The sequence below is a fragment of the Bombina bombina genome, chromosome 11 (genome assembly GCF_027579735.1).
Source record: "Bombina bombina isolate aBomBom1 chromosome 11, aBomBom1.pri, whole genome shotgun sequence".
Lineage (NCBI taxonomy): Eukaryota > Metazoa > Chordata > Amphibia > Anura > Bombinatoridae > Bombina > Bombina bombina.
The window spans coordinates 25,868,656-25,884,982 of NC_069509.1; the positions used below are offsets into that span (position 1 = coordinate 25,868,656).

Consider the following 16,327-nt stretch of genomic DNA (forward strand, 5'->3'; position numbering starts at 1 on the left):
GAGTAGCTTATAAAATGTTACAACGTCCCTATTTTAGAGGGGGAATAGCATTTCTCAATATTTTTCTGTATCATGATGCCGCTAGGTTATCACATATAGCTGCATAGAGCAATAACACATAAATACCCGGGTGCTATTAGGTTGAGTCAGCAATACTCCCCAAACGCCTATCTTTAATGGACATTATATAGATCCCTGACTATAAATTATCTGAAATAAATATCACTAATGACATTGTCTTAGGTAATTGCAAAGTATGGGACTCACTAAGGAACCATAAGGGAATTAGCACCAAGTGCACCTAAAAATCATGGTCTTAGAGGCCTATGTCAAGTTCTCACCAATATACATGATTCAGAGTGGAATGGTTGGAATATTTGTCAGGTGAGAGGTTTATATAACCACAATGGGCTTCAAACTCCCTAGCAAATAGTAGCACATATTTTTCAAGAGCACTAGAATTCAAAGTTTTCTTTAGTAGTGTGGGTTTGACAGACACCAGATTAGGACTGATACTAATTAGGAAAGAAGATTGAGGGCTGGTGGGAGATTGGTTAAGGTTTTAATGGTTCACCATATGCTTCTATTAGAAGATTATTGTGTGGAACGTCCATGTCAGATTAAAGCATGGGAGAGAGATAACAGACAGTTTAATGTCAGGGAGTTAGAGAAGGCCATCATAATAACTAAGACATCCCTTCACTGTACTACATTTCTAGAAACATATTTCAAGTTATTGTTGAAATGGTACTTGACCCCAGTCAGAGTAGCTAAAATATACACAGAATGCTCTGTAGAATGTTGGAGAGAGTGTGAAGATCATGGATTGGATCTTCACATATGGTGGCCCTGTCCTAGAAATGTATGGCAAAACAATTTACAGTTATGCAAGAATCTAGGATTACAAACTATTGAATCCCTGAGTTTCACCCTTTTACATATTGGAGTTGATAGTTTACCTCCCTCCCAGAGATCACTCTTGACAATCATTCACTCTGTTAAGATTTGTAAAGACCATTTGGTTCGAGCGGACATAGGCCATAATTCCATGATAAAGGGAGAAATCTTCCATCACCCTACACAAGGTACAAAATATAGGATTAAACAGTATCTAAAATGTAGGTCCAAGTTTATAGTATATCTTATTAAATGTCTGTGTGTTTTTTATTACATTGGAGAGTACTGTAAGGAGGCCAGAGAGCGGATTACACAACATAAATCCAATATAAGATGTCAAAATAAGGATGCCCCTGTATCATCACATTTTATTGAAGCTGGCCATAACATCAGCCAATTACGATTCCAAATTATAGAAAGAGTAGATATCCCCAGGAGGGGTGGAGACAGAGAATTTCTCCTTAAAGTCAGGGAAATGTTTTGGATTAACAAACTACAAACTTTAAAGTAGATATCCCCAGGAGGGGTGGAGACAGAAAATTTCTCCTTAAAGGGACAGTCAAGTAAAAAAAAAAACTTTCATGATTTAAATAGGGCATGTAATTTTAAACAACTTTCCAATTTACTTTTATTACCAATTTTGCTTTGTTCTCTTGGTATTCTTAGTTGAAAGCTAAATCTAGGAGGTATATATGCTAATTTCTTAGACTTTGAAGGCCACCTCTAATCTGAAAGCATTTTGACAGTTTTTCACCACTAGAGGGCGTTAGTTCATGTTTTTCATATTGATAACATTGAGCTCAGGCACGTGAAGCTCCTAAGAGCAAGCACTAAAAATGCAAGTCTGTCAAAAGAACTGAAATAAGGGGGCAGTTTGCAGAGTCATAGATACACTGTAATCACAGAGGTAAAAAGTATATTATTCTAACTGTGTTGGTTATGAAATATTGGGGAATGGGTAATAAAGGGATTATCTACCTTTTTAAACAACAAACATTCTGGTGTTTACTGTCCCTTTAAGGTCAGGGAAATGTTTTGGATTAACAAACTACAAACTTTGAAACCTAAGGGTCTAAATAAAGATTTTGATTGGTCTCTCTTTAGGTAAACACTCTATCTGATATAAATGATTAAGATTGCCCATACAGGTTAAACATTCAAAATGTAAACATTTAAAATTGACATATAAGGTATTCAGAATGTTTGCACAAATTACAGACATCGATATATTCCTGGGCTATCTGTATATATCCTATATATATCCTTTTGTACCTGCATTTTTGTATATATTATGGTTGTTGTTTTGCTACTAGGATTACTTCTGGATTCTGTCTTATTATGATTGTTTTTGATAATGCAAATGTAGCTTCTCATTTTTGAATTATATGCATAGGGAATGTATGAATATGTTTTAACTTTGCCTTTTTTTAAATTGTGTCAATACACATTATACGCAGTGCTTGCTTAAGATAAGAAATACCATCTTTGAATGTTATAAAAATTGTCAGCATTAGATGGCGCTGTTGTACAATTAATGTGCAGTTGATTTGCACCTGTGTACTTGTATAAAGGCAGTCTCTCTGCATACACAGATAGGGATGACTAAGGGCCTAATGCAGGTCTGAAGAGGCATGACTAAGGGCCTAATGTAGGTCTGAAACGTTGTTTGTTTTGTGGACCATGGCACAATAAAGGTCATTTTACTTTAAACTGCACAGGCTGGAGCACCCTTTCTTTTGGAATACAAAAAGTTATACACATGACTTATTAAAGGGGTATAAACCCCAAAAATTTTCTTTTATGATTCAGAAAGAGAATACAATTTATTTTTTTTCTATTTACTTCTATTATCAAATTTGCTTCTTTCTCATCCTTTGTTGAAGAGATGCCTAGGTAGGTGTTTGTTGCACTACATGGCAGGAAATAGTGTTAATGTTTAACATTCTTGCAAAACTTCTGCCGTATAGTGCTACAGACACGTGCACTTTCCTGAACTCACCTCCTTGCTTTTCAACAAAAGATACCAAGAAAACGAAGACAAATTGATAATAGAAGTAAATTAGAAAATTCAAAGACAAGCAAAAAGTGGCGCTTACCAATCCTGGGGGTCCGTGATATCGAGCAGCGTGTCTTCAGCGTCAGCACTATTCACCTGATCCTGTACCTCCGCTATGGGAGCCCAGCAAGAGCGCTTAAGTCCAAAGCGCAAACAATTCAATATGCAAAAGGCTACTTCCGGGCATCACACATAAACAGGAAGAAGCTAGCAGCCGGGGTCACGTAAAAAAATCATTTATTGGAGACACAATCAAGCTCTTCCTGTTTATGTGTGATGCCCGGAAGTAGCCTTTTGCATATTAAATTAGAAAATTGTTTAAAATTGCTGCGTTATCTGAATCATGAAAGAAAAATGTTGGGTTTCATATATTTCTATCCTTGTGTTTTGCTGACCTTGTAATTAACCTAATCGCAGCTTTACACCCACAAACCCATAACGCCCCTACTACTAGTAAGTCTTTAAACTTAAGGTTGAGGTATACAGAGAGTGTGTGATCTTAGGATGAGTGGGACTTCATGAGGATGATAAAAAAACAACGTACGGGCACTCTTCTTAGATTTCTGCATATGTCATTTGCCGTCATCAGAGAGGTGTAGTATTAAAGGGACACTGAACCCAATGTTTTTCTTTCATGATTCAGATAGAGCAGCAATTTTAAGCAACTTTCTAATTTACTCCTATTATCAATTTTTCTTTGTTCTCTTGCTATCTTTATTTGAAAAAGAAAGTCCAGAACTTTGGACAGCACTTGTTTACTGGTGGATGAATGTATCCACCAATCAACAAGAACAACCCAGGTTGTTCACCAAAATGGGCCGGCATTTAAACTTACATTCTTGCTTTTCAAATAAACATACCAAGAGAATGAAGAAAATTTGCTACTAGGAGTAAATTAGAAAGTTGCTTAACATTGCTTGCTCTATCTGAATCACAAAAGAAAAAATTTGGGTTTAGTGTCCCTTTAAAGCTGAGGCATTCTCCTTGATTTCCCAGGTATAGTCACTCCATGTAACACTGCATGCTACCAAATGACTAATGTATCCTCTCTCTGATCTCGTTACACACTATGGCCTCTATTTATCAAAGTCTGGCGGACCTGATCCGACAGTGCGGATCAGGTCCCCCAGACCTCGCTCAATACGGAGAGCAATACGCTCTCCGTATTCAGCATTGCACCAGCAACTCACAAGAGCTGCTGGTGCAACGCCGCCCCCTGCAGAATCACGGTCAATCGGCTGCCAGCAGGGGAGTGTCAATCAACCCGATCGTACTCGATCGGGTTGAATTGCGGCTATGTCTGTCCGCCTGCTCAGAGCAGGTGGGCAGGTTATGGACAGAGGTCTTCAGACCGCTGCTTCATAACTGGTGTTTCTGGCGAGTCTGCAGGCTCGCCAGAAACACGGGGCCTCAAGCTCTCTCCGGAGCTTGATAGATATGCCCCAATATATTTGGCTTCTCATCTCTTCTAGGTGCTTCAATGACTCCCCTGCGTGACATCTCCAGATGTTGTCCTTTTACAACACCTGGTGCTTTCAAAAACTGATTCATTCTCTTACACAAAACGGACAATTTAACTGAACCTGAAAATAAGGAAATAAGACAAACTATCAGAGATTATTGCCATGTGCCATGTAATGAAATGGGATAACAGTGACGTTTCAATGTGTTTGCCCCTTTCAACAAGTAACTATATATAATAATAATAATAATTTGCGATTTATATAGCGCTTTTCTCCCTGTGAGACTCAAAGCACTTTACAAATATACCAACATAAGACATAAAAGTTAGGAATTTCTGAAGGTCAGATAAGCGGACTGAATGCCTGATGGAAGAGGTGGGTCTTTAGCTTTTTAAAAGTCTGTAAGGACGGTCCCTCTCTGATTGCGCATGGTAAAGAGTTCCAAAAAGTAGGGGCAGCGTGGCCGAATGCTCTGGAGCCTGAGTTTGTCCTTATTCTTGGCACTGAGAGGAGGGATGTGTTGGCTGACCTAAGTGAACGGGATGGGATGTAGGGTGTCAGGAGCTCTTTCAGGTACTGTGGGCCTAGACACATACATAGTAGCATTGTTTCTATAATGACTGTATATACTCAGCGTTATTTAGTAAAGATTTTAGGATTGATACTTAATCTACAACAAATATTCTCTCATTAAACAGACAGAGAATTGGAGGTTGATAAAAGTAAGGACGGCTGGGTCTTGGTGAATGCCGGTAAGTCATACTCTGATTAGACAAATACACATTATCTTTAGCTGTAACATCCTCATTACATTTTAACATCACATATTTTGAATGTCTATGGAATTCATTTAATTTTTACCATTTCAATACTATTATATTTTATGGATTTATTTTCTATAAAATGTGCTGCAAAATCAATGAAAACACTTTCTCTATTCCCTGTTGCACAATTTAAATTTTGAGAACAATTTTCAGTTTAAGATGATTCTTAAAAGGACACTGAACCCACATTTTTTCTTTCATAATTCAGATAGAGCAGCCATTTTAAGCAACTTTCTAATTTACTCCTAGTATCAATTGTTCTTCATTCTCTTGCTATCTTTATTTAAAAAACAAGAATGTAAGTTTAGAAGCCGGCCCATTTTTGGTTCACAACCTGGGTTGTCCTTGCTGATTGGACAGTACCAATAAACAAGTGCTGTCCAGGGTCTGAGCCAAAAATTGTCTGACTCCTTACCTTAGATGCCTTCTTTTTCAAATAAAGATAGCAAGAGATCGAATAAAAATTCATAATAGGAATAAATTAAAAAGTTGCTTAAAATTGCTCTATCTGAATTGTGAAAGAAAACATTTGGATTTAGTGTCCCATTAATTGTTATTTGAGTGCATTCGACGTTGACTGTACACTTCACTATTCTCTGTTGTGTAATTATGATTTGTCTATAGTTTCCTATCTAATCCCTATATTGCATAAAGTAAATGTAAACCTTGCACTTCATGTATTTAACTGTAGAATGTCTAACCCCAAGGTAAAAGCAGACACATTTGTTTTGGTCTAACTGTAAATGTCTAACCCCAAGGTAAAAGCAGACGCATTTGTTTTGGTCTAACTGTAGAATGTCTAACCCCAAGGTAAAGCAGATACATTTGTTTTGGTCTAACTGTAAATGTCTAACCCCAAAGTAAAAGCAGACGCATTTGTTTTGGTCTAACTGTAAATGTCTAACCCCAAAGTAAAAGCAGACGCATTTGTTTTGGTCTAACTGTAAATGTCTAACCCCAAGGTAAAAGCAGACACATTTGTTTTGGTCTAACTGTAAATGTCTAACCCCAAGGTAAAAGCAGACACATTTGTTTTGGTCTAACTGTAAATGTCTAACCCCAAGGTAAAAGCAGACACATTTGTTTTGGTCTAACTGTAAATGTCTAACCCCAAGGTAAAAGCAGACGCATTTGTTTTGGTCTAACTGTAGAATGTCTAACCTCAAGGTAAAAGCAGACACATTTGTTTTGGTCTAACTGTAAATGTCTAACCCCAAGGTAAAAGCAGACGCATTTGTTTTGGTCTAACTGTAAATGTCTAACCCCAAGGTAAAGCAGACAGATTTGTTTTGGTCTAACTGTAAATGTCTAACCCCAAGGTAAAAGCAGACGCATTTGTTTTGGTCTAAATGTAAATGTCTAACCCCAAGGTAAAACAGACACATTTGTTTTGGTCTAACTGTAAATGTTTAACCCCAAGGTAAAAGCAGACACATTTGTTATGGTCTAACTGTAAATGTCTAACCCCAAGGTAAAGCAGACACATTTGTTTTGGTCTAACTGTAAATGTCTAACCCCAAGGTAAAAGCAGACGCATTTGTTTTGGTCTAACTGTAAATGTCTAACCCCAAGGTAAAAGCAGACACATTTGTTTTGGTCTAACTGTAGAATGTCTAACCCCAAGGTAAAAGCAGACACATTTGTTTTGGTCTAACTGTAAATGTCTAACCCCAAGGTAAAAGCAGACACATTTGTTTTGGTCTAACTGTAGAATGTCTAACCCCAAGGTAAAACAGACACATTTGTTTTGGTCTAACTGTAGAATGTCTAACCCCAAGGTAAAACAGACACATTTGTTTTGGTCTAACTGTAGAATGTCTAACCCCAAGGTAAAAGCAGATACATTTGTTTTGGTCTAACTGTAAATGTCTAACCCCAAGGTAAAAGCAGACAGATTTGTTTTGGTCTAACTGTAGAATGTCTAACCCCAAGGTAAAACAGACGCATTTGTTTTGGTCTAACTGTAGAATGTCTAACCCCAAGGTAAAACAGACACATTTGTTTTGGTCTAACTGTAGAATGTCTAACCCCAAGGTAAAACAGACGCATTTGTTTTGGTCTAACTGTAGAATGTCTAACCCCAAGGTAAAAGCAGATACATTTGTTTTGGTCTAACTGTAGAATGTCTAACCCCAAGGTAAAAGCAGATACATTTGTTTTGGTCTAACTGTAAATGTTTAACCCCAAGGTAAAAGCAGACGCATTTGTTTTGGTCTAACTGTAAATGTCTAACCCCAAGGTAAAAGCAGATACATTTGTTTTGGTCTAACTGTAAATGTTTAACCCCAAGGTAAAAGCAGACACATTTGTTCTGGTCTAACTGTAGAATGTCTAACCCCAAGGTAAAAGCAGACACATTTGTTTTGGTCTAACTGTAAATGTCTAACCCCAAGGTAAAAGCAGACACATTTGTTTTGGTCTAACTGTAAATGTCTAACCCCAAGGTAAAAGCAGACACATTTGTTTTGGTCTAACTGTAAATGTGAAGGGCACATAAAGAAAAACTGATCGCACATTTTCTTTGCGTGATTCGGCAGTTAATGCTCGGTTGGCTTTAGGTTACTGCTCACCAGTGGTTTCTGTTTCCACTCTTCACCATTTAATAGTTCTAAAGAGAAAGTAAAGTCAAAATTAAAGGAATATACTGAACCACATTTTTTTCTTTCATGATTCAGATCGAGCATTTAATTTTAAACAACTTAATATTTTACTATTATTAATTTTTCTTCATTCTCTTGGTATCTTTATTTGAAAAAGCAGGAATGTAAGCTTAGGAGCAAAAATGGGCCGGCATCTAAACTTACATTCTTGCATTTCAAATAAAGATAGCAAGAGAACAAAGAAAAACTGATAATCGGAGTACATTAGAAAGTTATATCTGAATCATGAAAGAAAAAAAATGGGTTCAGTGTCCCTTTAAGCTTTCATGATTCAGACAGAGCAGCAATTTTAAACAACTTTCCAATTGACTTCTGTTATCTAATTAGCTTCATTCTCATGCATACCTAGGTAGGCACGGGGTCAGCTAACTGGTGATTGGTGGCTGCACATATATGCTTCTTGCCATTGGCTCACTAGATATGTTTAGATAGATGCCAGTACTGCTCCTTCAAAAAAGGATACCAAGAGAAGAAGCAAATTGGCTAATAAAAGTACATTAGAAAGTTGATTAAAATCACATGCTCTATCTGAATCATAAAATACATTTTTGGGAGGGTTTTATGCCCCTTTAAATTTGTCAAGGTGGGAAATGATGTGGGAGTGGATAAGAATCTCAGTTGTATCTTTAGTGAGGAAGTGAAGAATGTTAGAGATATTGTTAAAGAGACACTGAACCCAAATTTTTTCTTTTGTGATTCAGATAGAGCATGAAAATTTAAGCAACTTTCTAATTTACTCCTATTATCAATTTTTCTTTGTTCTCTTGCTTTCTTTATTTGAAAAAGAAGGCATCTAAGCTATTTTATTGGTTCAGAACCATGGAAAGCACTTGTTTATTGGTGGGTGAATTTATTCACCAATCAGCAAGAACAACACAGTGTGTTAATCAAAAATGGGCCGGCATCTAAACTTACATTCTTGCATTTCAAATAAAGATACCCAGAGAATGAAGAAAATTTGATAATAGGAGTAAATTAGAAAGTTGCTTAAAATTGCATGCTCTATCTGAATCACGAAAGAATAAATTTGGATTCAGTGTCCCTTTAAGGTGGAGTGAGATGAGCACTAGACATGGTTAGCAGACTCCTCCATGCGCCGCCTACCTGAAGGCCCCGTGTTTTCAAATTTTAAGATCATTGTAAAGTGGCAAAGGTATTTTGAACACATTCAAGGGATAAACTTAAAGAAATATAAAACCCACAAATGTTCTTTCATGATTCAGATAGAGCATGCAATATTAAACATCTTTCTAATTTACTTCTATTATCTATTTTCTTTGTTCCCTTGCTACCTTTTGTTAAAAAGCAGAGACATATGCTTAGGAGCCGGCCCATCTCTGGAGCACTATATGGCAGCAGTTTTACAAGAATGTTATCCATTTGCAAGAGCACTATATGGCAGCGGTTTTACAAGAATGTTATCCATTTGCAAGAGCACTATATGGCAGCGGTTTTACAAGAATGTTATCCATTTGCAAGAGCACTATATGGCAGCGGTTTTACAAGAATGTTATCCATTTGCAAGAGCACTATATGGCAGCGGTTTTACAAGAATGTTATCCATTTGTAAGAGCACTATATGGCAGCAGTTTTACTAGCATGTTATCCATTTGCCAGAGCACTAGAGGGCAGCAGTTTTACTAGCATGTTATCTATTTGCCAGAGCACTAGAGGGCAGCAGTTTTACTAGCATGCTATCCATTTGCCAGAGCACTAGAGGGCAGCAGTTTTACTAGCATGTTATCCATTTGCCAGAGCACTAGAGGGCAGCAGTTTTACTAGCATGTTATCCATTTGTAAGAGCACTATATGGCAGCACTTTTACTAACATGTTATCCATTTGCCAGAGCACTAGAGGGCAGCAGTTTTACTAGCATGTTATCCATTTGCCAGAGCACTATATGGCAGCAGTTTTACTAGCATGTTATCCATTTGCCAGAGCACTAGAGGGCAGCAGTTTTACTAGCATGTTATCCATTTGCCAGAGCACTATATGGCAGCAGTTTTACTAGCATGTTATCCATTTGCCAGAGCACTATATGGCAGCAGTTTTACTAGCATGTTATCCATTTGCCAGAGCACTATATGGCAGCAGTTTTACTAGCATGTTATCCATTTGCCAGAGCACTAGAGGGCAGCAGTTTTACTAGCATGTTATCCATTTGCCAGAGCACTAGAGGGCAGCAGTTTTACTAGCATGTTATCCATTTGCTAGAGCACTAGAGGGCAGCAGTTTTACTAGCATGTTATCTATTTGCTAGAGCACTAGAGGGCAGCAGTTTTACTAGCATGTTATCCATTTGCCAGAGCACTAGAGGGCAGCAGTTTTACTAGCATGTTATCTATTTGCTAGAGCACTAGAGGGCAGCAGTTTTACTAGCATGTTATCCATTTGCCAGAGCACTAGAGGGCAGCAGTTTTACTAGCATGTTATCCATTTGCTAGAGCACTAGAGGGCAGCAGTTTTACTAGCATGTTATCCATTTGCTAGAGCACTAGAGGGCAGCAGTTTTACTAGCATGTTATCCATTTGCAAGAGCACTAGAGGACAGCAGTTTTACTAACATGTTATCCATTTGCCAGAGCACTAGAGGGCAGCAGTTTTACTAGCATGTTATCCATTTGCCAGAGCACTAGAGGGCAGCAGTTTTACTAGCATGTTATCCATTTGCCAGAGCACTAGAGGGCAGCAGTTTTACTAGCATGTTATCCATTTGCAAGAGCACTAGAGGGCAGCAGTTTTACTAGCATGTTATCCATTTGCCAGAGCACTAGATGGCAGCAGTTTTACTAGCATGTTATCCATTTGCCAGAGCACTAGAGGGCAGCAGTTTTACTAGCATGTTATCTATTTGCCAGAGCACTAGAGGGCAGCAGTTTTACTAGCATGTTATCTATTTGCCAGAGCACTAGAGGGCAACAGTTTTACTAGCATGTTATCCATTTGCCAGAGCACTAGAGGGCAGCAGTTTTACTAGCATGTTATCTATTTGCCAGAGCACTAGAGGGCAGCAGTTTTACTAGCATGTTATCCATTTGCCAGAGCACTAGAGGGCAGCAGTTTTACTAGCATGTTATCTATTTGCCAGAGCACTAGAGGGCAGCAGTTTTACTAGCATGTTATCCATTTGCCAGAGCACTAGAGGGCAGCAGTTTTACTAGCATGTTATCCATTTGCCAGAGCACTAGAGGGCAGCAGTTTTACTAGCATGTTATCTATTTGCCAGAGCACTAGAGGGCAGCAGTTTTACTAGCATGTTATCCATTTGCCAGAGCACTAGAGGGCAGCAGTTTTACTAGCATGTTATCCATTTGTAAGAGCACTATATGGCAGCAGTTTTACTAGCATGTTATCCATTTGCCAGAGCACTAGAGGACAGCAGTTTTACTAGCATGTTATCCATTTGCCAGAGCACTAGAGGGCAGCAGTTTTACTAGCATGTTATCCATTTGCCAGAGCACTAGAGGGCAGCAGTTTTACTAGCATGTTATCTATTTGCCAGAGCACTAGAGGGCAGCAGTTTTACTAGCATGTTATCCATTTGCCAGAGCACTAGAGGGCAGCAGTTTTACTAGCATGTTATCCATTTGCCAGAGCACTAGAGGGCAGCAGTTTTACTAACATGTTATCCATTTGCCAGAGCACTAGAGGGCAGCAGTTTTACTAGCATGTTATCCATTTGCCAGAGCACTAGAGGGCAGCAGTTTTACTAGCATGTTATCCATTTGCCAGAGCACTATATGGCAGCAGTTTTACTAGCATGTTATCCATTTGCCAGAGCACTAGAGGGCAGCAGTTTTACTAGCATGTTATCCATTTGCCAGAGCACTAGAGGGCAGCAGTTTTACTAGCATGTTATCCATTTGCCAGAGCACTAGAGGGCAGCAGTTTTACTAGCATGTTATCCATTTGCCAGAGCACTAGAGGGCAGCAGTTTTACTAGCATGTTATCCATTTGCCAGAGCACTAGAGGGCAGCAGTTTTACTAGCATGTTATCCATTTGCCAGAGCACTATATGGCAGCAGTTTTACTAGCATGTTATCCATTTGCAGGAGCACTAGAGGGCAGCAGTTTTACTAGCATGTTATCCATTTGCCAGAGCACTAGAGGGCAGCAGTTTTACTAGCATGTTATCCATTTGCCAGAGCACTAGAGGGCAGCAGTTTTACTAGCATGTTATCTATTTGCCAGAGCACTAGAGGGCAGCAGTTTTACTAACATGTTATCCATTTGCCAGAGCACTAGAGGGCAGCAGTTTTACTAACATGTTATCCATTTGCCAGAGCACTAGAGGGCAGCAGTTTTACTAGCATGTTATCCATTTGCCAGAGCACTAGAGGGCAGCAGTTTTACTAGCATGTTATCCATTTGCCAGAGCACTAGAGGGCAGCAGTTTTACTAGCATGTTATCCATTTGCCAGAGCACTAGAGGGCAGCAGTTTTACTAGCATGTTATCCATTTGCCAGAGCACTAGAGGGCAGCAGTTTTACTAGCATGTTATCCATTTGCCAGAGCACTAAAGGGCAGCAGTTTTACTAGCATGTTATCCATTTGCAGGAGCACTAGAGGACAGCAGTTTTACTAGCATGTTATCCATTTGCCAGAGCACTATATGGCAGCAGTTTTACAAGAATGTTATCCATTTGCCAGAGCACTAGAGGGCAGCAGTTTTACTAGCATGTTATCCATTTGCCAGAGCACTATATGGCAGCAGTTTTACAAGAATGTTATCCATTTGCCAGAGCACTAGAGGGCAGCAGTTTTACTAGCATGTTATCCATTTGCCAGAGCACTAGAGGGCAGCAGTTTTACTAGCATGTTATCCATTTGCCAGAGCACTAAAGGGCAGCAGTTTTACTAGCATGTTATCCATTTGCCAGAGCACTAGAGGGCAGCAGTTTTACTAGCATGTTATCCATTTGCAAGAGCACTAGAGGGCAGCAGTTTTACTAGCATGTTATCCATTTGCCAGAGCACTAGAGGGCAGCAGTTTTACTAGCATGTTATCCATTTGCCAGAGCACTAGAGGGCAGCAGTTTTACTAGCATGTTATCCATTTGCCAGAGCACTAGAGGGCAGCAGTTTTACTAGAATGTTATCCATTTGCCAGAGCACTATATAGCAGCAGTTTTACTAGCATGTTATCCATTTGCCAGAGCACTAGAGGGCAGCAGTTTTACTAGCATGTTATCCATTTGCCAGAGCACTAGAGGGCAGCAGTTTTACTAGCATGTTATCCATTTGCCAGAGCACTAAAGGGCAGCAGTTTTACTAGCATGTTATCCATTTGCCAGAGCACTAGAGGGCAGCAGTTTTACTAGCATGTTATCTATTTGCCAGAGCACTAGAGGGCAGCAGTTTTACTAGCATGTTATCCATTTGTAAGAGCACTATATGGCAGCAGTTTTACTAGCATGTTATCTATTTGCCAGAGCACTATATGGCAGCAGTTTTACTAGCATGTTATCCATTTGCCAGAGCACTAAAGGGCAGCAGTTTTACTAGCATGTTATCCATTTGCCAGAGCACTAGAGGGCAGCAGTTTTACTAGCATGTTATCCATTTGTAAGAGCACTATATGGCAGCAGTTTTACTAGCATGTTATCCATTTGCCAGAGCACTAGAGGGCAGCAGTTTTACTAGCATGTTATCCATTTGCCAGAGCACTAGAGGGCAGCAGTTTTACTAGCATGTTATCCATTTGCCAGAGCACTATATGGCAGCAGTTTTACTAGCATGTTATCCATTTGCAAGAGCACTAGAGGGCAGCAGTTTTACTAGCATGTTATCCATTTGCCAGAGCACTAGAGGGCAGCAGTTTTACTAGCATGTTATCCATTTGCCAGAGCACTAGAGGGCAGCAGTTTTACTAGCATGTTATCCATTTGCCAGAGCACTAGAGGGCAGCAGTTTTACTAGCATGTTATCCATTTGCCAGAGCACTAAAGGGCAGCAGTTTTACTAGCATGTTATCCATTTGCAAGAGCACTAGAGGGCAGCAGTTTTACTAGCATGTTATCCATTTGCCAGAGCACTAGAGGGCAGCAGTTTTACTAGCATGTTATCCATTTGCCAGAGCACTAGAGGGCAGCAGTTTTACTAGCATGTTATCCATTTGCCAGAGCACTATATAGCAGCAGTTTTACTAGCATGTTATCCATTTGCCAGAGCACTAGAGGGCAGCAGTTTTACTAGCATGTTATCCATTTGCCAGAGCACTAGAGGGCAGCAGTTTTACTAGCATGTTATCCATTTGCCAGAGCACTAAAGGGCAGCAGTTTTACTAGCATGTTATCCATTTGCAAGAGCACTAGAGGGCAGCAGTTTTACTAGCATGTTATCTATTTGCCAGAGCACTAGAGGGCAGCAGTTTTACTAGCATGTTATCCATTTGCCAGAGCACTAGAGGGCAGCAGTTTTACTAGCATGTTATCCATTTGCCAGAGCACTAGAGGGCAGCAGTTTTACTAGCATGTTATCCATTTGCCAGAGCACTAGAGGGCAGCAGTTTTACTAGCATGTTATCCATTTGTAAGAGCACTATATGGCAGCAGTTTTACTAGCATGTTATCTATTTGCCAGAGCACTATATGGCAGCAGTTTTACTAGCATGTTATCCATTTGCCAGAGCACTAAAGGGCAGCAGTTTTACTAGCATGTTATCTATTTGCCAGAGCACTAGAGGGCAGCAGTTTTACTAGCATGTTATCCATTTGCCAGAGCACTAGAGGGCAGCAGTTTTACTAGCATGTTATCCATTTGTAAGAGCACTATATGGCAGCAGTTTTACTAGCATGTTATCCATTTGCCAGAGCACTAGAGGGCAGCAGTTTTACTAGCATGTTATCCATTTGCCAGAGCACTAGAGGGCAGCAGTTTTACTAGCATGTTATCCATTTGCCAGAGCACTATATGGCAGCAGTTTTACTAGCATGTTATCCATTTGCAAGAGCACTAGAGGGCAGCAGTTTTACTAGCATGTTATCCATTTGTAAGAGCACTATATGGCAGCAGTTTTACTAGCATGTTATCCATTTGCCAGAGCACTAGAGGGCAGCAGTTTTACTAGCATGTTATCTATTTGCCAGAGCACTAGAGGGCAGCAGTTTTACTAGCATGTTATCCATTTGCCAGAGCACTAGAGGGCAGCAGTTTTACTAGCATGTTATCCATTTGCCAGAGCACTAGAGGGCAGCAGTTTTACTAGCATGTTATCCATTTGCCAGAGCACTATATGGCAGCAGTTTTACTAGCATGTTATCCATTTGCCAGAGCACTAGAGGGCAGCAGTTTTACTAGCATGTTATCCATTTGCCAGAGCACTAGAGGGCAGCAGTTTTACTAGCATGTTATCCATTTGCCAGAGCACTAGAGGGCAGCAGTTTTACTAGCATGTTATCCATTTGTAAGAGCACTATATGGCAGCAGTTTTACTAGCATGTTATCCATTTGTAAGAGCACTATATGGCAGCAGTTTTACTAGCATGTTATCCATTTGCCAGAGCACTAGAGGGCAGCAGTTTTACTAACATGTTATCCATTTGCCAGAGCACTATATGGCAGCAGTTTTACTAGCATGTTATCCATTTGCCAGAGCACTATATGGCAGCAGTTTTACTAGCATGTTATCCATTTGCCAGAGCACTATATGGCAGCAGTTTTACTAGCATGTTATCCATTTGCCAGAGCACTATATGGCAGCAGTTTTACTAGCATGTTATCCATTTGCCAGAGCACTATATGGCAGCAGTTTTACTAGCATGTTATCCATTTGCCAGAGCACTATATGGCAGCAGTTTTACTAGCATGTTATCCATTTGCCAGAGCACTATATGGCAGCAGTTTTACTAGCATGTTATCCATTTGCCAGAGCACTATATGGCAGCAGTTTTACTAGCATGTTATCCATTTGCCAGAGCACTATATGGCAGCAGTTTTACTAGCATGTTATCCATTTGCCAGAGCACTAGAGGGCAGCAGTTTTACTAGCATGTTATCCATTTGCCAGAGCACTAGAGGGCAGCAGTTTTACTAGAATGTTATCCATTTGCCAGAGCACTATATGGCAGCAGTTTTACTAGCATGTTATCCATTTGCCAGAGCACTATATGGCAGCAGTTTTACTAGCATGTTATCCATTTGCCAGAGCACTAGAGGGCAGCAGTTTTACTAGCATGTTATCCATTTGCCAGAGCACTAGAGGGCAGCAGTTTTACTAGCATGTTATCCATTTGCCAGAGCACTATATGGCAGCAGTTTTACTAGCATGTTATCCATTTGCCAGAGCACTATATGGCAGCAGTTTTACTAGCATGTTATCCATTTGCCAGAGCACTATATGGCAGCAGTTTTACTAGCATGTTATCCATTTGCCAGAGCACTAGAGGGCAGCAGTTTTACTAGCATGTTATCCATTTGCCAGAG

At 39.7% G+C, this 16,327-nt stretch overlaps 1 protein-coding gene across 1 annotated transcript in view; it reads left to right on the top strand.

Moving 5' to 3' along the window:
• LOC128642428 (uncharacterized) overlaps window positions 1–16,327 on the top strand; it is a 146,306-nt gene that overhangs the window by 44,261 nt on the left and 85,718 nt on the right. The window contains exon 3 of the mRNA XM_053695192.1: window positions 5,115–5,168. Within this exon, the coding sequence (XP_053551167.1) occupies window positions 5,115–5,168 (54 nt within the window). The remainder of the gene's footprint in view (window positions 1–5,114; window positions 5,169–16,327) is intronic.